Source organism: Tetrao urogallus (assembly GCF_951394365.1).
Source record: "Tetrao urogallus genome assembly, chromosome: 8".
Lineage (NCBI taxonomy): Eukaryota > Metazoa > Chordata > Aves > Galliformes > Phasianidae > Tetrao > Tetrao urogallus.
The window spans coordinates 20,877,680-20,896,536 of NC_136821.1; the positions used below are offsets into that span (position 1 = coordinate 20,877,680).

Genomic DNA, 18,857 nt, shown 5'->3' on the forward strand with positions numbered 1-18,857 from the left:
TAAATGAAAGCAATTTGACTAAAAGCTTCCTGGGCTCAAGCCTATTTTTAAAGGCAGATATTTCTCGCAATACCTTTGTTACTGAAGGCATCTGTGAAATATCCAGCCTCTCCCATCCCATCCCCCCCTATAATGAGACACAAACACGGCAAATTGCAACGATGGGAATCGTCAGCACTGTCGAGAAAAACATCATATCACGAGTAATAAGGTTTAGGAAGATAAGGCGGTGAAATGAAAGCCCACCGGCACGTCTGGTAACCTCCGGGTTTTAGCCCTGACATTTGCTAGAGGAGAAATCTGTAATGTCCACCTATGCTTTATTACAAACAGTAATTTACATCTGCATGGAGCCATTGGTTGGGCTTTTTTTTTTTTTTTTTCCCTCATTCGGAAAAATATGGGGCTCTGAGAGCAAAACCTTTATATTAATGTAGACTGTATATCTCATTTATTGCACGATATTGATTTATTTATTAATGTTAATTACTTGATTCCATTTTAATATGATTTAAAACAATAGTGACATTAAATGCCCAGAGCCTAAGTCTCCAGCTCCCCAGTGGCTCTCGCATGTTTATTCAACTTCTATTTACATCAAACTTAAACTTTCCTTCTGTTCATTTTCAATAAAAAGTCGCTGCCCGTTTCTCAGACCCCCCTCGTGATTTATCATGGGTGAAGGGGTCCTTTCGGAGCTGTTTGACGGCCCTGAATACGAAATTTAAATCACGATCATCACAGCCATCATCTCGCTTTCCGTGCGGTGGCACGGAAGAAATTCATATCTTCAATTACAAAAATCAAAGAGCCCTTCCGTCTAAGCGCAGGGCCGGCTCAGCACTGCCGGGGGGGGCACAGCCAGGGCCGCCTGCACCTCCACTGCCGCGCAGTTTTCCGCGGGCCTCCGCGCTCCGCCCGCGGCTGGGGGGTTTCTGGGACCCCCTTTTCTTTTTCTTTTTTTTTTTTCCTTTTTTTTTTTTTTTTTTCTTTTCCCCGAAAGAGTAAATAAAGATTACGAAAGAGCCGTTTGATGGGCATAAAATTCCCGATTAGATGTCACAGTCAAGCCTTAAACCGCGTCGAGGAAAATAGTATTTGGTGGCTTTAAACTCTGTGGGTCGTCCGGGCTGTTGTTGGAGAAGAGGAAATTGCTAGAAAGCGAGGGGGGGACGCGGCGCTCCGAGGCTCCTCCGCAGCTCTCCCCCGGCTCGGGCAAATCTTAGCAATGGCTCTGATCGTGATCTTAAATGCGCCGAGCCGGTAGCTGCCCCTTCCCCGCTCGGAGCGCGGTGGCGGAGAGCTGCGGGGCAGCGCCGAGCCGGGAGGCGGCGGATCGAGGAAGGTAATGTTTAAACTGCGGCAACACAGGAGCTGGGGACGGCAGCTATAAAAGGCGCTGCCTCTTAACCTGACAATGATGTTGTATTTGAACAGCTGCGATAAGGTTTTAAAAGGGTCTGTCTCATTGCCACAGCGAAATTTTAAATGGGGTTATTGTTTCCAGCCACGCAAAGTGTGCGGGAGAGCGTGCAGCAGCCGAGCGCCGGGAAACCGGGGAGAAGTGGAGCCCACGCTGCTGGAAAACGCGTGTTCGGAGCTGGGCAAAGGGCGCGGGTAGGGATTTTAAAATCCTTCCCCGTGCAGCTGCGCTGTGGAGCCGGCGGGGTTCTTCGGGCGGAGAGGGCCCACAGCGGCCCGTGCGTCTGGCACGGGAACCACCAACAAGTTCACTGCGGGGGAGTCCCCGGCCCCGGCCCCTGGATGGGGACAGATTAAATAAAGGGGGGAGGGGGGGGGGAAGAAAAAGAAAAAAGAAAGAAGGAAATAAAGAAAATGGGGCGAGGGGGTGGGGTGGGGGCCGAGGGTGTGAAATAAAGAGGAGAAAGAAAGAAAAGGAAAGGAAGAGAAAGGAAAGCAAAGGAAAAAGAGTGAAAGAAGAGTTGGTGCCAACACTGTTTAAAATGTAACAGGTTCGGGTGTAAATATGGGTTCGGAGTGGGGGGAAAAACAATAAAACGCGCGGAGAGCGCTGAGCTGCGGAAATCTCACTTGCCGTGCAGGCACTCAGCGTTACCCCTCGTACTTCTATCATCATTTCTCTATATTCCATCAGCACTGATCGTTCTTCCCCAAAATAAAATAAAATGAAGCAAGAGAGGAAAGGAAAAAGTTGCTGGAGCGGAGGCAGTGAGTGCTTGGCGCTCCGTGCTTCTGGCAGCAGTGCTGCAGAAGGGGGGATGATCTGTGTGGTGCTTTCAGTTTCCAGGGCAAGAGAAAACACATTCATTTTTATTTTCTTTTCACGAGGCGTTGTGAAATAATTCGAGGAATGCATCGCAACTATAAACCCCAACTTCTGACAAAAGTATGGCTTTTAATATTTGACGATTTGTGTTAAAACAAAAATTGACCTTCTCGGTGAGCAGCGAGGAAAAAAATCAATAGTATAATTTTCAATAATTCATAACGCGAACGCCATTATGCTAAATCTTAACTATTAATCTTATCCTTTACAAAGTCTCGATTGATTTGCTAATAAAATATCTTCCCGTGTGTGGCAACAGAGGGTATAACTCTTTAAAAAGCTCCAGAAGCAAGAAAATTACCAAGTCGCCCAAGAATGTAGATGAGGATTTTATTGATCGCCCCTGATTCTTCTTAATACGCATTAATAAATTCCGCAACCTTTTGTACCTCGCACTTGTCAGGAAGCGATGCTGCCACGGCGAGGGGAGGCACGATGGCCGCTGCGCTCCGGGCCGCGCCGAGCCGAGCAGAGCCGTGCTGCTTCCAGACGCGGCAGGGCCGGCCGGCGCGGCGCGGCTCGGCTCGGGGCGGCGCGGCTCGGCTCGGCTCGGCGCGGCTCGGCGCGGCTTGGAGCGGCTCGGCGCCGCTCGGAGCGGAGCGGGGCCGCGGCCGGGGCCCTGCGCGGTGCCGCAGCGCGGGGCCGGGCGCGGTGCGGTGCCACGGCGGCGGCCTAGGGGTCGCTGTTGACCGCGGCGGGGCGCGGCGGGGCGGCGCGGCGGGGAGCGTCAGCGGCGGGGCGGCGGGGCGCGGGGCGGCGGGCGCTGCCATTGGCCCGGCTGTCATGTGGTCGCGCGGAGGCATCCGCAATTACACGGGAATGTTTTCCTAGAGATGTCAGCCTACAAAGGACACAATCTCTCTTCCTCAAATTCCTCCCCAAAATGTCCTTTCCCAACAGCTCTCCTGCCGCTAATACTTTTTTAGTAGATTCTCTCATCAGTGCGTGCAGGAGTGACAGTTTCTACTCCAACAGCGCCAGCATGTATATGCCACCTAGCACAGACATTGGGACTTATGGGATGCAAACCTGTGGACTCCTACCGTCTCTGGCTAAAAGAGAAGTTAATCACCAAAATATGGGTATGAATGTACATCCTTATATACCTCAAGTAGACAGTTGGACAGATCCGAACAGATCTTGTCGAATAGAGCAACCTGTTACACAGCAGGTCCCCACTTGTTCCTTCACTACAAATATTAAAGAAGAAAGCAATTGCTGCATGTATTCCGATAAGAGAACCAAACTCATTTCTTCAGACGTCCCTTCCTACCAGAGGCTGGTGTCTGAATCATGCCCCATTGAGAACCCCGAGGTTCCCGTCCCAGGATATTTTAGACTGAGCCAGACCTACGCCACTGGGAAAACCCAAGAGTACAATAATAGCCCTGAAACGAGTTCAACCGTAATGTTACAGTTAAACCCTCGCGGCAGCTCCAAACCGCAGCTATCTTCTCAACTTCAGATGGAAAAGAAAATGAATGAAAACCCGAACGGCCAGGACGGCGCGGCTAAAGTCTCTCAAGTGGAAAGTCCCGAGCCCAAGTCCACGTTGCAAGACGAGAGGAGCTGCCTGCCCGAAGGCTCCGTGTCCAGCCCCGAGGTCCAGGAGAAGGAGACTAAAGGTCTGTATTACCGAGCTTGAGACGTGCCGTGCCGAGATCCGGCACCACGCAGCTCCCCGCTGCCCTGACGAGCCCGCGGCCACCCCACTGCACGGGGAGGAGTGTGGGGCTGCAGGTGCTGTGTCTGCGAAGATTTTGGCAGGCGAAAAACGCCACGCAAAAGGGTCCGAAGGTTTGCTTTGAGCCGTGCCTCCCTTGTGCATGCAGCCCTTCTCTGCGGTGCGGGGTAGCTCCGTGTGCTCCTTAGTGCGCTGCTGCAGCCCAAACCGGCCAAATTCCTTTTAAAAAGCCGCTCTGGAGGTTGTAAAATACGAGCGGCGCAACTTTCCTCTCGTAATATTGCGCTGATTTTCGCCACCGAGGCCGGCTGCGGTTTGATTGCGTTTAAAGTTAATTACGATGCCGTTAAAATAGGTGAGGGATAGGTGCTACCAGGCTGGGGGAAGTTGGGAACAAACGCACAATGAAGGCAGCAGCCCCGCTGCCTGCGTGAGCAGAGCGTGCACTGTGCGGATGTGGTGCTGGGGAGAACCTTGGCTTCGGCTCCAAAAAGCACAGCGTTATTTTGAAATGCGTGTGAAAGGTAAAGGTGGTGCTTCTCTGATTTTATTTTCCCTTTAAAAGAGCTCAAAAGCCTTCGTTTCGAGCAGGCTGTGGCGAGGAATCAAAAAACGGGAAAATCTGTCTGATAAAAACGCGCTTTGCATCCTTCAGGTCGATTTTTACCCTACGTGTGCATGGAGATCCTCTTTTTATGAATTATAGTTGCCAGTCCAGCTCTAGGATAGTGTGGGATTTCTGGTGGTGTGTGTGTGGAGGGGAAATAGAACCTAAAAGGAAAATGGAGGCAAAAAACCCAAACAACCCAACAACAACAACAAAAACCCGCGAGGCAGAGGGCGTTAATTTCACGTGCATCTTCGGGGCTGGGAAAATGTCCGTGTTTTTGCTCCTAGGTGTGCTTTTGCGGCTCAGCCGGCCGGGGGGTGCTGCCCCAGGCGCGTGGCGGGGGCATTTTGCAGCGGGGCATTTGGGCACGCAGCGGGCGGGGGTCGGGGCTGCGGGCCGGGCCGGGCCGGGCGCGGGGCCGCGCTGCAGGCAGGGTGAACCCGGCCGGCCTCGCACGGCCGCAGCTCGGCGCTGGGAAGGGCCGAGAGGGATGCGGCCACCGCCGCTGCCCCCGTCCGCAGCGCCCCGCGCAGCAGCTCCGCGCACATCCGCCATGGCTGCCAGACGCTGCGGAGGGGTCATGGCCAAGGGTACACGCTTACAGCCGGAGGGGGTGTTCATTTTTTTTTTTTTTCTTCTTCTTCTTCTTTGATTTTGATAGAGGAAATCAAGTCCGATACTCCAACGAGCAATTGGCTAACTGCAAAGAGTGGCAGAAAGAAGAGGTGCCCTTATACTAAACACCAAACACTGGAATTAGAGAAAGAGTTCTTATTCAATATGTATCTCACCCGAGAGCGCCGCCTAGAGATCAGTAAGAGCGTAAACCTCACTGACAGGCAGGTCAAGATTTGGTTTCAAAACCGCAGAATGAAGCTCAAGAAGATGAGCAGGGAGAACCGAATCCGAGAACTGACCGCTAATCTGACCTTCTCCTAAGGCGTTCCCGGGGGTGGCAACAGCGAGCAGTGGGCACGGCACCGCCGGGGCCACGTGTGGGAGAGACTCTGGCAGAACCGTCCTTTTCCTTTTATTTTCTGGTAGAATGTGACTCTTCGTCCTTCTTTTAGCGCTGCAAGTGAATATGTATTACTATGACGAGTATATATAAAACCTAGCACGTGTAATTTATTTTTGTTCTCATCGTAATGCAGGGTAACTATTATTGAATATTATCATTTGGTCTTAACTTATTGGAACTGTCGAACATCCAAGCAATGTGACTTTTTTCATGTTTTTACTAACAAAATGGTATTTATGTGGGGCTGTTACACGGGCCATAACGTTTGGAGTACATTCAATACTTTAAGAAAAAGGGGGGGAAACTTTGGGGGCGGGGGGAAAGAGAAGCACATCATAATGTAACTATCCTCGCAAATGAACTTAGAGGTCGTCCTTCGTAAAATGGAATCTTTCATTCTTCTCCATTGTAGACATTTTCTTGTGGTGCATATGTGGAATAGTAGTCGTTCAGCAGCAATATGTCCTTCTTGTGCATGTTCTGTTCGCATGTATAATGCAATAAACTCTGTAAACTACTGCGGTCCCTTTGGTTTTCTACAAACGTTCCCATTGCGGATGCAGGTTGGTTTCCTGAGCCTTCCTCGCCAGCAGCTCCTGGGCCTGGTGTTCCTTCTCCTCCACGTTCTGCTCTTTGTGTGTCTCTGCCTAGGCTTCGGTCTTTCTTTTTCCCTTTTTCTTTGTTTTCTTTTCTTTTCTTTTTTTTTTTTTTTTTTTTTTTTCCTCTTCCCTTGTTTTAGGGGTGGGGAGGAGACTGGGGCGGGAAATGATGTAAACCCTAATCATTTCTAGTCGTGCCTGTAAACAAATGATTAATTGATAAAATGTTGTGATGCTCGCAGTCTGTCAATCAGAATGCAGAAAACAAAAGAGGAAAAAAAAAAGAAAAAAAAAAAGAAAAAGGAAAAAAAATGTAGGGAAAGAGAGAAAGGAAAAAGAGGAAAAAAAAAAAAAAGTTGTAAAATATTATTACCTAAACTGGACATCCTCATCCAATCAACTCATAAATGGTAAGTGATAAAAAATCTTTCTACTACAAGCTGTCAGCAATATGTGTGTCATTTTATTTGACGCTCGGATGTTGATTTAAAAAATATCAGTCGCTGCGTGATTACAGTGTGTAGATCCTGATTTCGTGTCTTTACTCGCTTTAAAGAAAAAAAAAAAGCCCATCGTGCCAAAAACGGAGCTGGCACAACTGAATGGTAAGGAGCGGGCTCCTTGGCTAGCGCGTGGGCCTTCGGAAGGCGCTGCACGGGGAAATGTCCCCCACATCTGCTAAAGCTGGGCTTTTCCGAGCAGCGCAGCTCCCGGCAGCGCAGCAGCCGCCCTCCCAGCCCCGCTTTCTGTGGCCCTGCACCACCTCGCCGTGCTCGGAGCCCTTTTTCTTCCACGCAATTCCGCGTTAGCGGCGCACATCCAGATCGTGAACTTCACGACTCTTAACCCTTTCTGTGCGCGGCTGAAAAATCCGGGCAGGGGCCGCTGGCGGCTGAGGAAGGGCGCGGTGGGAGCGAGCGGCAGCGCCGAGCAGAGCGGCTTGCAAATGAACATGACTCCGAGCTGAAGTGCAAATCCGTAGGCACGCGTTCACCTTCGCTCAGTGCGGGAGAACGGCGTGTGCCTCCTCCCGGCCGCCCGCTGCCCACCGACGCCCATTCCTCCCCTGCGCGGTTTCTACGTGGAGATAAGAAAGGCAGTGCCCACGTCCTTGAACTGGTGCCACCGGCCCTGCCCGCCCCGCGGCTCTGCTCCCCGCTCTCGGCTGTCGGATCCAAGAGATGTCTCCTCGTGCCTCCTCGCAGGGCAGAGGGCTGCCTCCCCCACCCAGAGCGGCACCGTTTCGGAGCTGCGGGGGCACATAGGTACGCTGCTCTCGCTCCCGTCTCAAAAACAAACAACAAAGCATTGCTCAGAGCCCATCTCTTTCAACGTTGCGTGCGTTTGAACCCTCTGTTTTCTTCCCTCCCCAACCCCCCCTTCCCCCCTTTAGAGGTGCTCGCTGCATCACCCGAGGAGTTCAGTGGTGGGAACTCATTTCCTGGCTCCACACCGGGTGCTCCACGTACACAGAAAGGAGGTTCGCCCCAGTCCGTACCAACCCGTATGTGTGCGGCAGGGCCGCCCCGCCATGCGCCTGCTGCCACAGGAGTAACAGAGGAGGGGAGACTGAAATGCAGAAGAAAGGCGAGAGCGAGATGGGCAAAGCCGGACAGTAAAAATAAAAAGAGAAAATGAAAAAAAAAAAAGAAAAAGAAAAAAAAAGAAAGAAAGAAAGAAAGAAAAAGGAAGAAAGGAAGGGGGGAAAAAAAGGAAGAAAACAACCTAGAAGAGTAATAAATCATTAAATAAACAGGAATTTCGGTCCCTTCCTCATACCGGCCCGCGAGTAGGAAGTGTTTTCGCAGTGCTGTTGTTTGTGTCCTCAGCGGGCCGTGCTGCGGGCTCCACTCTAACTGTGTGCGTTTTCTCCAGATTCCGACACAGCACCTTCCCTCTCTCGGAGGAGCAGAAAGGCGCAGCACGGCGCGGGTAATCTGGTTGTCCGCGCTAACCAGGCGCTGGGGAAGGAAGGATAGCGGGCTCGGGCAGGGGAGAGGAGGCAGAGAAAGCGGCGCGGCCGAAAATCCCCCGTAGGCATTGAACGTGGCAGCGCGGGCCGGTCTGGGTTCCCCTGACCTCGGCGGCGGCGGAGCCGGGGCCGGGCGGAGGGCGGAGGGCAAGAGCCCCTGCAGCCCCTGCAGCCCCTGCAGCCCCTGCAGTCCTCTCCCCTCAGCCCCCGGGCAGCAGCGCGGCCCCGTTCGGCAGCGTGCGCTCGGCCACACGTCGGTCGTGCTCGGAGACGCGGGTTTTGCTGTTTCCATCCGTCCATTTTATTAGGGACACATTAATCTATAATCAAATACACCTCATAAAATTTTTATTGAAAGGCATAAAATCATTACAGAGGTCTTCCACCTGTTTTAAAACAACACAATGGGCATCTCTTTCAAAACGCGAATCCTTCCCATGGAAACTTTCTGCCGGGGGGGGGGAAAGACGGGGGGACGGGGACGGATAATAATACCCGCACACGCTCTGAAATATGGAAGTGCCGCAATGTGCTTTTACTGTAACATTTTCCTGTTTTATGAGAAGTCGTTACAGTCCCAGCTTGCGACGGTTTGTTTTTACAGGCAAGAATCCCCCCTTCCCAGCGGGTTTCCTCGGCAGCTCGGAGTGTGATTAGCAAGCCAAGGCTGTTGGATGTATTTAAACACCCTGCCTCTCATTGATTAAGAAATGAATGGCAGAAATCACTCGGAGGAGGTGAAGAAATAGTCCGCGGCCGTGGGCTGCCGGCGCGGCCACGCCCGGCGCGGCCCGGGAAGGGCACGGGCAGGGAGCGGGCAGGGAGCGGGCAGGGTGGGCTCGGAAGGGGCATCGGGCATCGGGTGGTGCGGGGCGGGCGGTGCGGGGCGGGCGGCCCCGGAGCGGTCCGGGTGCGCCGCGCGGTGCGGTGCTGTTGTTGATGATGATTTTTTTTTTGTTTTTTTTTTAATCACAGCAGCCCCAGTTTAGCGGATTGATTTACTCGCAGTATTGGTAAATATGATCACGTGGGCTCCGCAACCAATGGTTGAGGGTTGCAGTCTGCAAAATACTACGATTGTTCTCAGGGAGGGTATCATATACAGTTAACAGTGTAACCTTTTATATGAGTAAGAGGGGAGCCTAAAATGTCGTCTAGTGGCACCATAAGTAACTATTATGTCGATTCTCTCATAGGCCATGAAAGCGAAGAAGTTTACGGGAGTAGATTCGTCCAGGGGGGTCACAGTGCGACCTCCAGGCCATCAGGTGTGGCAGAGAGTTCCGATTTTTCCTCCTGTAGCTTTGCACCAAAATCCACCGTGTTCTCCACCTCTTGGTCCACGGTTCACCCGCAGCCGCCCGCGGCCATGACCGGGATCTACCACCCCTACATGCACCAGCCCCACTTAGGGGCAGCCGACGCCGGCCGCTACGTGCGCTCCTGGATCGAGCCCTTCCCGGGCTTCCCGGGCGGCGGCGGCGGCGGCGGCGGCGGCGGCTCCGCGTCCGGCTCGGGCTCGGGCTCCTCCGCCGGGCGCCACTACGGGATAAAGCCGGAGACGGGAGCAGCCGCCTCCTCTTCTTCCTCCTCCTCCTCCTCCTCCTCCAAAAGGACTGAGTGCTCCTCGTCCCGAGAGTCCCAGGGGATCGCCGTGCCCGAATACACGTGCGGCGCTTTCCTGCCGGAGCCCCGAGAGAAGGCGGCCGCCGGCAGCGCCAAGGAGCCCGCCGCCTGCAGCCACAGCCCCGGCCCCGGCGGAGAGCCGAAGGAGGAGAAGCAGCAGCAACTTGACCCAAGTAAGTGGGGAAGGGGAGCGAGAGGGGAAGAGCGGCAAGGAGAGAGGGAGCGAGGGAAAGAAAGGAAGAAAGAAAGAAATTGCCCCTTTGATTTATTGCCGAAACCTGTAAGGCTCGAATGTGCAAAACTGATAGTTTTACTAACCTATAAAAACGTCTAGACGCCTACCCCAGCGCGAGCAGCAACAAGCACCCATAAAAGACTCCACATAACCACCTACCATCAAGACATCATTTGTACAGTAAACAGACCGGGGCATTAAGGCTTTTATGATAATTCTCCCGAAGTTGTGAAAACAGTCCATCCTTCGTTAAATTAATTTAACGACCTTTCTCTCCCCCCCCCCCCCCCCCCCCCCCGCTCCCCATCCCTTCCCTGTGCCTCCCTTTTTCCAGATAACCCCGCGGCTAACTGGATCCACGCTCGTTCGACGAGGAAAAAGCGTTGTCCCTACACTAAGTATCAAACTCTGGAACTGGAGAAGGAGTTTCTCTTTAACATGTACCTCACCCGCGACCGCCGCTACGAAGTAGCTAGGATTCTAAATCTCACCGAGAGACAGGTCAAAATCTGGTTTCAAAACAGACGGATGAAAATGAAAAAGATGAACAAGGAGAAAGGCAATAAAGGAGACTAACGCCGGGGTGGGAATGCGGCCGGGGAACGCTGCTCTGGGGCTGAGGTTGGGGCTGTATTTTTTTATTTGTATTTTTATTTTCGGTTCGGTCGGGTTTTATGCTTCCCCTGCCCCCTCGGCCCCGCGTGCTTCTCTCCTCCCCCCCACCCCCCCCCGCGCCCCCGCCCCAGGATCGTTAAATCAATCGGGTCTTTTTTAGGTAGAAGTGAAACGTGGTCTGTGTCAGGTATTTGGGGAAATGTTGTCTTGCTCGCCGACGTGTTTGCAGAGTCGCTTGCCCCCCTCCTCCCCCCAGGCCGTTCGGTCGGTGGTGTTATGAGTGCACGTTAGCTTCGGGGACTTTAGCTGATGTTAAGTGTTCGACATGTCTCTTACAAGTGATGTAGTTAGGTAGTTCCTTTGCCAAAATAAAGGTAAGGAAAGTAATTAGAATAACGATAACAAAATATATATTAAATCACAGTGGCTTCAGTCGACGGCAGCGCTGCGTCGTCCGCGATTCACTGAGAGGAAATCTCGCCCCAACCTCTGCTTTCCAGGTCTAAATTTTTGCAATAGATGCCACCGCGAGGCCACGGGATGCCCCCCCCACGCCGCCCCCTTAGTGCACCGTTAGGAGGTCGTCTCCGACTCGAAGCCATTTGCAATAGGCCTCACGTTTCCCGAGCCCCGGGCCGATGAATGCTGTGCGCACCCCACGTCTCTAACTGCCGACCTGCTGTATCTGTGTCCGTTCTAACACAATAAAGGCTGTCGTGACCGATCGAGAGCGGAACTGTGTGCGTCCCCGCGCCGCGCTCAGACCCCACGCTTGGGGCTGCGGCCGCTCGGGGGGCATCGGACGGGGGGGCAGGGGGGTGGCCCTCCGCCTCGCTGCTGTGTGAGCGAGCGGACCGCGGCTTCCACGGGCATCTCTTGGGATCGTTTAGGGAATATTCCCGCATCACTCCTGTGGAGCCAACGAACCAAACGGTGTTATTCTCTCTTTCTCTCTCTCTCTCTTTTTTTTTTTTCTCTTTTCTTTTTTTTTTTTTTTTCCTTTTTTCCGTTTTTTTTATTTATTTATTTATTTATTTTGGTGGTAGCCGTTTCTAATCTGCTCGCTCTACTCGGGCTTTGTTGGCGAAAGCTCGTTTCGCAGCACGTCCCGTGCCTCCAACATTTATAAACACCCACGGCTTTATCGAGATAATTGAGATGAAGTTCATTGTAAAAAATGCTTTGTTTAAAGAGCAACCATTAAAATGAAGGACCCGTAAATATTTACGAGCGGCTCGGTTAATTCAAGATTAAGGGGAGAGCAGAGACCTGGTGTTTCATGGTTTTTACCTCTCTCTTAAAAAAAAAAAAAAAAAAAAAAAAAAAAAAAAAAAAAAAAAAGGAAAGAAAGAAAAAGGAAAAAAGAAAAGCCAGCCCATGTAGTGCCAGGAAAAGGTGTTGCATTGCTTCCCATCCATTGTCGAGAAGATACCTATAATTCTTTTAAAACAGGAAGAACCGCGGTATAATAAAACCATTGAGATGGCTAGACGTCTGGACCTAATGAGTTTACGATATGCTATGGCGCTTTTCTTTGAAACCACCTTATTTTGATGTTTGTGTTTGTTAGAGGAGAGAAAAGCCAAAAAAAAATGCAGACAAGCTCGGTCTTAAAATCTTGGACTATAAATTTTGATATGTCAGCGTTAGGCCAAGGCAGCAGGCTCAGAAAAGGCACGGGGGTCACGAAACAGATTTTACAGAGCGCACTGATTTGTTGAAATGCATTTTATTGGATATTCTACCGCGAGGAATCCCACCGCTGCGTTTTCCAAAATCACCATGTGTGTGTTGGGAGGGGGGGGGGCGGAATCTATAGCTAACAGCGTGCACGCAGTATTTCTGCCATAGGACGCCATCAGGAAGCTCGGGTTAAGAAATCGTCACAAAGCCCACACCATTTCCTTTTCATATTTTATCTCGGGCACAGTAACGTATTTTACATCGGATAAATATCTTTTTACTTTCCCTATTTTTTTTTTTTCGCCCATTTTTCTTTTACTTTTTCCTAACGCTCCGTGTGCTTGGTTCAAAATGGCAGAAAGCAAAACTCCCCGCACTGCTCTTCCACGTCCAGCGGCAGCCTGGTTCGGTCCGTCCGTAGCGTTACAGCGCGGCTGTGCTCAGCGCAGCTCCGAGAGGCTCCGTGTGTCGCCTACACAAAGAATCTTCCTTACTTTCGTTCACATAAATCAATCTAGAGAGACGTAAGCGCACAGGTAAACAAAATAACGTGTTCAGGACAAAACCGTATAGCTCTGAAACTACCACACATGGAGAATCTGTGGTGTAATGTGTGGGGAAACATGATCGAAAACGCGATAGCAGAGCTCTTCAAAGCTCCGGCGTCTGTGCTGGCTGCCATGTGTAAGCGAGGCGCATTCTTTGTATGTAGTTAATTAGAGCACTGGCAAAAAATTAAAAGAAGGTCACAGAAACGTGCTAAGTAAATGGCACTGGGAACTCCGGCAGACAAGAAAAAAAAAGGGGGGGGGGGGAGGAAGGGGGCGGAAATGTATATATATATACATTTTTTTTTTTTTTTTTTTAAGGAAGAAAAGTAAAGCAAAAAAGAAAGGCAATGAATGAAAACCCGCTCGTGGCTGAGCACTCCGACAAGCGGATCAGAACCGTGCCGGTTCGTCGCTGCGGTTCTGGGATGATTGGGATTATGGAAACCCCTTCTCGGTGAAGGGCTGTGCGTGTCACTGCCGGACCGTGTCCCTGTCCCTGTCCCTGTCCCTGTCCCTGTCCCTGTCCCTGTCCCCTCACGCCGCCAGAGGGCGCCCGTGCTCCACTCTACCGCCGGAGCCGCGCCCGCTGCCTGCGCCCCTTTCCGCGTCCGCGCAGCGCTCCGCACCCTGTCCGGGTAGCCGCGCTCTGGCTCCGGCCCCGCGGATGCGAACGGGAGTGGCGCTGCCTGCGGGCCGCTACGACCTTGTGGAGCTGCGGTACTCTCGGCCGCCCCTCCGCGCGAAGCCGCGCAGGGCTGAGTGGGGCTCCGGTGCCACCTCTGCAGCCCCTGCCGCTATGGGCGTCCTCTGCTGTGTTTTTCTCATAGCAGCGGAGATCCGCGCGCTCCAACACCCGAGAGTGAGAGATGCGTTTGGTCACTGCGGGGGGACAGCTCCGTGCCCTCCATCCCCGAACAGGGATCGCTGCTCCCGAGGGGGCCGTGCTGGGCCGGGCTGGGCCGGGCCGTGCTGTCACGATGCGGCTGTGGGCGCCCAGCCGCACGCTCACCGGGCCTCCAGGAAGGCCCGGACCGTGTCCCCCGAGAGCATCGAGACGCCTCGTGAGGGGCAAGGGTAGTTTCCGAGACAAAGGGAGAGCCGGTAGTGGGGGTGGGTTGGGGTGCGGGCTGTGATGGGGCAGGGGCCTGAGATGGCTGTTATGGAACCACAACGTTGTTGTCAGTTCGCACCAGACGGTCACGCGTGGCTCCGACAGGCCAGTCTAGTATTCCACCTCCATTTTCCGTCTGTTCACATCAGGGTAGACTCTGGCTGCTGAGGGTGTCTGCCCTCAAAAGCTGCTCCCGCTTCAGGAAAAGCGGTTCTCCGGGAACCTCAGCGGGGACCGGAGAACGGAGACGGTGCTTCGCCGAGCGCTGGGAGCGGGACCGTGCAGTCCTTCCTGAGCAGCTTTCCCCCGTCCTGGAGCCCAACGGGCAGCGCCTTCCTCCCTTCCTCCCATTCCTTCCTTCCTTCCTCCATGCCCATGAGTGCGCTCGCTGCCCCTTTCGCCCAGCGGCCCCGCACTGCTGCCTTCGCACCCACCCGCCCTTCTTCCTCCCCCTCCCTGCCTCGCTAATGACGTCCACCAAGGGTGAAATGATGGAAAGTATATTCATGGGCATGATTTCCATTAAGTGTCAATTAACCTGGGGCCTCAGCCATGCGTGCACGGCGTCAAGGGTAAATGTGCATCTCATTTCCCAGCGCTCCACTCGCCCGCGAGGAAATGATCCGCAGGGCCCCGGCCCCACGAGCCGCCGCCCGCCCTCCCCTCCCCCCGGACGCCCTCCGGACGCCCCCGGCCCCGCGCACCGGGCGGCTGCTCCCTGCGGGTTCTCTCCGGCCGCGGCTACGGGCCGGCTCCGGGCAACGCGCCCGCGGTTATCGCGCGGATCTGCGCGGCCTCGCCCGCGCGGCGGGGGTTCGGCGGCTCCCGGCGGGGGGAGCGGGGGCGCCGCGGCCGGGGTGGATCCGGGCAGGGTTGGGCCGGGTTTTTTCTTGCCTGAGGAGCGGCACATGTAAACTGAAGCCAAAAGTCCCCCCTGAGCTCATGAGTGTGTGTGTGTGTGTGTGTGTGTGCGTGCGCGGGCTGCTGTGTGCCTAATAGGAAATAGTAAAAGCAGTGAGGCAGGTCATTTTGGGAGCGATTATATTCCAGCCCCGGTCACCGCGCACACGGAGAGCAGGAGAGGGGAGCGCACAGGGCGCGGCGGCGGCGGCACCGGGAGAGAAGCGGAGAGGCACCGGCGGCGGCACCGGGGGGAGCAGCGCCCCGTGCCCGCTCCCCGCCCGCCGCTGCCCCCTCCCCGATGAGCTCCTACTTTGTCAACCCGCTCTACTCCAAATACAAGGCGGCGGCGGCGGCGGCGGCGGCGGTGGCGGCGGGGGAGCCTCTGCCCGCCCCGTACTACGACTGTCCCTTCGCGCCCGAGGTGAGCGGCCGCCACGCCGCAGCCGCCGCCGCTCTGCTCTACGGGACCGGCTTCCCGCAGCCCGGCGGGGCGGGGGGCGGCGGCGGAGCGGACTTTTACCATCCGGCCGGGGGGAGCCCCGCGGCCGCCTACCAGCCGCCTCCTCCTCCCCCCGCCGCGCCTCCGCCTCCTGCCCCCTGCAGCGGGGTTACCTGTCACGGGGAGCCCGCTAAATTTTACGGATACGATAACTTACAGAGACAGCAGATTTTTACGACACAGCAAGAGGCCGAGCTGGTACAATATCCTGACTGTAAATCGTCCAGTGCTAATATTGGCGAGGAACCAGACCACTTAAATCAGAGCTCGTCTCCTGCTCAAATGTTTCCCTGGATGAGACCGCAAGGTTGGACGCAGTCGGCATTCGCTTCCATCTCACGTCTGAGTTCGAAACTTTATTTTCCTCCTCCCGCTCCTCTCTCCCCTCTCCCTCCGTTCCTCCCCTCTGTGCCTCTCGCTGCGTTCCCGCACCGCTCTTGCTAACGGAACTGCGGGAGGACTGCGGGGGGGGGGTGGGGGTTGGGGGGCCTGCTGAGCTGCCGGGGCCCGGCCGCCGGGGGGGAGAGCGGGGCCGGGGGCGGTCACCAGGTGCTGCCGTGCTCCCGCAAACTGCGGCGCCGGGGAGCCGCGCCTAACGCTGCGGCCGCAGCCTCACTCACTCGCGCTGCTCTGCGCTCCCCGCGCTCCCTTTTCCTCCTCTCCCCTCGAGGGATGTGCCTAGGGCCCCGGGCGCCGCGGAAGCGTTGTTCCGAGCCGCCCCGACCTCCGTGTTTTTGTTTCAAACAGCAGCGCCCGGGAGGAGGAGAGGGCGGCAGACGTACAGCCGCTTCCAGACGCTGGAGCTGGAGAAGGAGTTTCTCTTTAACCCCTATCTGACCAGGAAGAGACGAATCGAGGTGTCCCACGCCCTAGGACTCACCGAGCGACAGGTAAAGATCTGGTTTCAGAACAGGAGGATGAAGTGGAAAAAGGAGAACAACAAGGACAAATTCCCCGCTTCCAAGCAGGAGGGAAAGGAAGGGGAGGCCAAAAAGGAAACACATGATCTGGAAGACGACAGAGCCGAAAGCCACACGAATTAAATTAATTTTGCCCTAAAAGCCTTTGTGAAAGGCCATCAGAAACGAGGAGCCCACGGCCGCTGCTCCGGCCCGTCCCCGCCGTGTGCGTCCCGCGGGGTCGCGTCCCGCCCCACTGCGTGCTGTGTGGGTTTGGGTTTGGGTCTAACTGCATCCGGAGCAATCTCCAGATGTCCGCTCGTCTGCTCCTCCTGGAAATCTGATAGCGAGTTCGCAGCAATACATTTCTAATGAGATATATATATATATATGATATAGATATAGATATTTTTTTTTTCTTGCAATATTGAAAAGCAGTGATTGCGACATACACTTCCTAATGATAAACGCCATTAAGCGAGACATGTACCAATGCTTTATTAATCAAACAAGTGCACTTGTGCTATTTTAATTCTTGTTATTTTCTAATCTCGAATAAATTAAATAAATTTAATACATTTTGAAGAGCAAATCTTAGAAATATATGAAACTTTCTACTATTGATTTAAATAAACCAAAATTATTGAAATATAAATTCTATCTGTTTCCTGACATCCTTTCTGTAATCTGCTCCTCCAATTAACTCTTGGACCTCCACATCTGCTCTCTGCTCCGTTCCTAGCTTCTATTTGGTCGAGGGATACCTCGAAATGGCCCACTTGAGACAAAATCTGAGGGGGGTCGCTGGCCCCGGCCGGGTCTCGATGCGCCCTGACACGGGGACGCGGGGCATCACAGGGCTCCCTGACCGAGCTTCCTCCGTGGGAGAGCCCCGGCTCCTCGGCGCTGGGACATGCGTGCCTGGGCTTCGCTGCTTTTTTCCTGTATCCTCACCTAGGGGCTCTGCCGCGGCCCTATCGTGCGGTGCTCCCCGCTCTGCGGGTCCATGAGCGCCGGGCCGGCTCCAGCCTCCCCCACGGATCTCGGATCTCAAAGTGGCTCGTGCTCTCAAATCACGTATACATACAGAAAAGGGCGTTTCAGCAATAAATATCTCGGCACTCTTTCGGGGCAATTTTCCAAATTACCGGGCAGGGCGGCGGGGGCAGCCCGATTAGGGGCAGCGTGCACACGGTATGAAGCCTTACAAAAATTGTCTGCGCATTTTTTTCCCCCTTCTCACACCTCCAATGCGCGATGTTCGCTGAAGTCCCCGCAGGACGCGGTGCGGTGAATGCGACCAATTCGGCTCCCATTATGTGCCTCTGAAAGGAACGGAGCTGCCGTCGGAGAGGGATCCCTTCGGCCCCTTCGGTCCTGCCGAAGCCGCTCGCGAAGGCCCCGAGATGTGCCGGGCTTCGTCCCTCAGCCCCACGGCCGGGAGCGGCCCGACAGGAGGGGACGGCCGCGCTGAAGCCGTGCTCGGTGCGCGGGGTGCGTTCGTGCAGTTTCCCCTCTCCTTCCAGCCCGCAGCCAGGTTCGGCTCAGCCCCTGCGAAGCTCCAGCTCTTGAGGGAGGCAGAATCGAGCGGAGCCATTGTTCTGATTTATTTTAATCACGTAACTGGTTAAAGCTTGCAAACGCGTGGAAACTGCGGCAAAGTGGAGAAGGCACCATTTTGCTGCACGGATTTGCATATACTCAGCGGTGCCCGGGTGGCCGGGAGCGATGCGGCTCCGGGGCTCGACTGCAGCCCCGCACCGGGCCTTCTCCTGCCCCGGCCCCGGGAAGCGCGCACCGGAGCCGTCACGGCCCGGCAGAGAATTTCCTGAGCCGTTGTTCGTCCGGGAAAGAGCCGCTGCCGACGTTGTTTTAATTTCCAGACAAAGAAAATGAAATTAAAATATTCCTGACGAAGTTTCCGTTAGCGTTGCCCTCCCAGGGCCGACTGGGAAAGCAGCCACGCGCACAAACCAACTCCCCGGTGCGCACAGCGTTTGGAAAAGGCCTAACGAGGAACTTCCCTCTCCCTCTCCCTCCCCCCCCTCTTTTTTTTTTTTTTTTCTTTATCTTTTTTTTTTCTTTTTTTCTTTTTTCTTTTTTTCTTTTTTTCTCTTTTTTTTTTTTTAATTAGGGAAAAAAAAAGTTCTGTTGTGTACTTATGAAGGTATTTCCCGCCCGTAGCTGGCAGCTCAATCTCCCCTTCGCTTTCGTTTACAGTCCTGCTCAGGAAAAGTGAAGTGAGACAGCGGTTGCTCAATGCGTTTTCGGCGGCCGCGGGGCCGGGAGGGAACGCCGCACTGTGCGGGGAGAGGCCGGAGCTGCTCCGGGCCGCGGGAGGTGGCGGTGGCTCGGCCCAGCGGGTGCCTCATCCGAGGGTGTGTGATCCCCTGCAGCGGTGTGACACAGACCCCACGTCGTTAGCGCAGTTTGGGTTTTTTTTGTTAGCTTTGTTTTTATTTTCTTTCCCGGCGGGTTCGATCAACACGTAAGGTACAGACAGAGGGCTCTTGCTCTTCTCTGAACAGAAATCGAGCGAGA

General features: G+C 54.3%; 3 protein-coding genes across 5 annotated transcripts; all 3 read left to right on the forward strand.

Annotated features, from left to right (window-relative positions):
- Positions 1–3,191: 3,191 nt before the first annotated feature.
- On the forward strand, positions 3,192–5,541 carry HOXD10 (homeobox D10; the record flags this gene model as incomplete). The annotated part of the gene is made up of 2 exons (XM_079538845.1): positions 3,192–3,933; positions 5,264–5,541. The coding sequence occupies 2 exons, from the start codon at positions 3,192–3,194 to the stop codon at positions 5,539–5,541; spliced, it is 1,020 nt and encodes a 339-aa protein (XP_079394971.1).
- A 3,800-nt stretch (positions 5,542–9,341) lies between these two features.
- Positions 9,342–10,631, forward strand: HOXD9 (homeobox D9; the record flags this gene model as incomplete). Its single annotated transcript, XM_079538912.1, has 2 exons — positions 9,342–9,993; positions 10,390–10,631. The coding sequence occupies 2 exons, from the start codon at positions 9,342–9,344 to the stop codon at positions 10,629–10,631; spliced, it is 894 nt and encodes a 297-aa protein (XP_079395038.1).
- A 4,585-nt stretch (positions 10,632–15,216) lies between these two features.
- Positions 15,217–16,460, forward strand: LOC306949224 (homeobox protein Hox-D8; the record flags this gene model as incomplete). 3 transcript variants are annotated; one of them, XM_079539018.1, is made up of 3 exons in its annotated part: positions 15,217–15,339; positions 15,577–15,724; positions 16,165–16,460. In XM_079539018.1, 3 exons carry the CDS (start codon positions 15,217–15,219, stop codon positions 16,458–16,460), a joined length of 567 nt encoding a protein of 188 aa, XP_079395144.1. The 3 variants fall into 3 exon arrangements, with proteins under 3 accessions (XP_079395144.1, XP_079395142.1, XP_079395143.1); XM_079539016.1 differs by having other exon boundaries at positions 15,217–15,724; XM_079539017.1 differs by having other exon boundaries at positions 15,217–15,724; positions 16,168–16,460.
- Between the last annotated feature and the right edge of the window lie 2,397 nt (positions 16,461–18,857).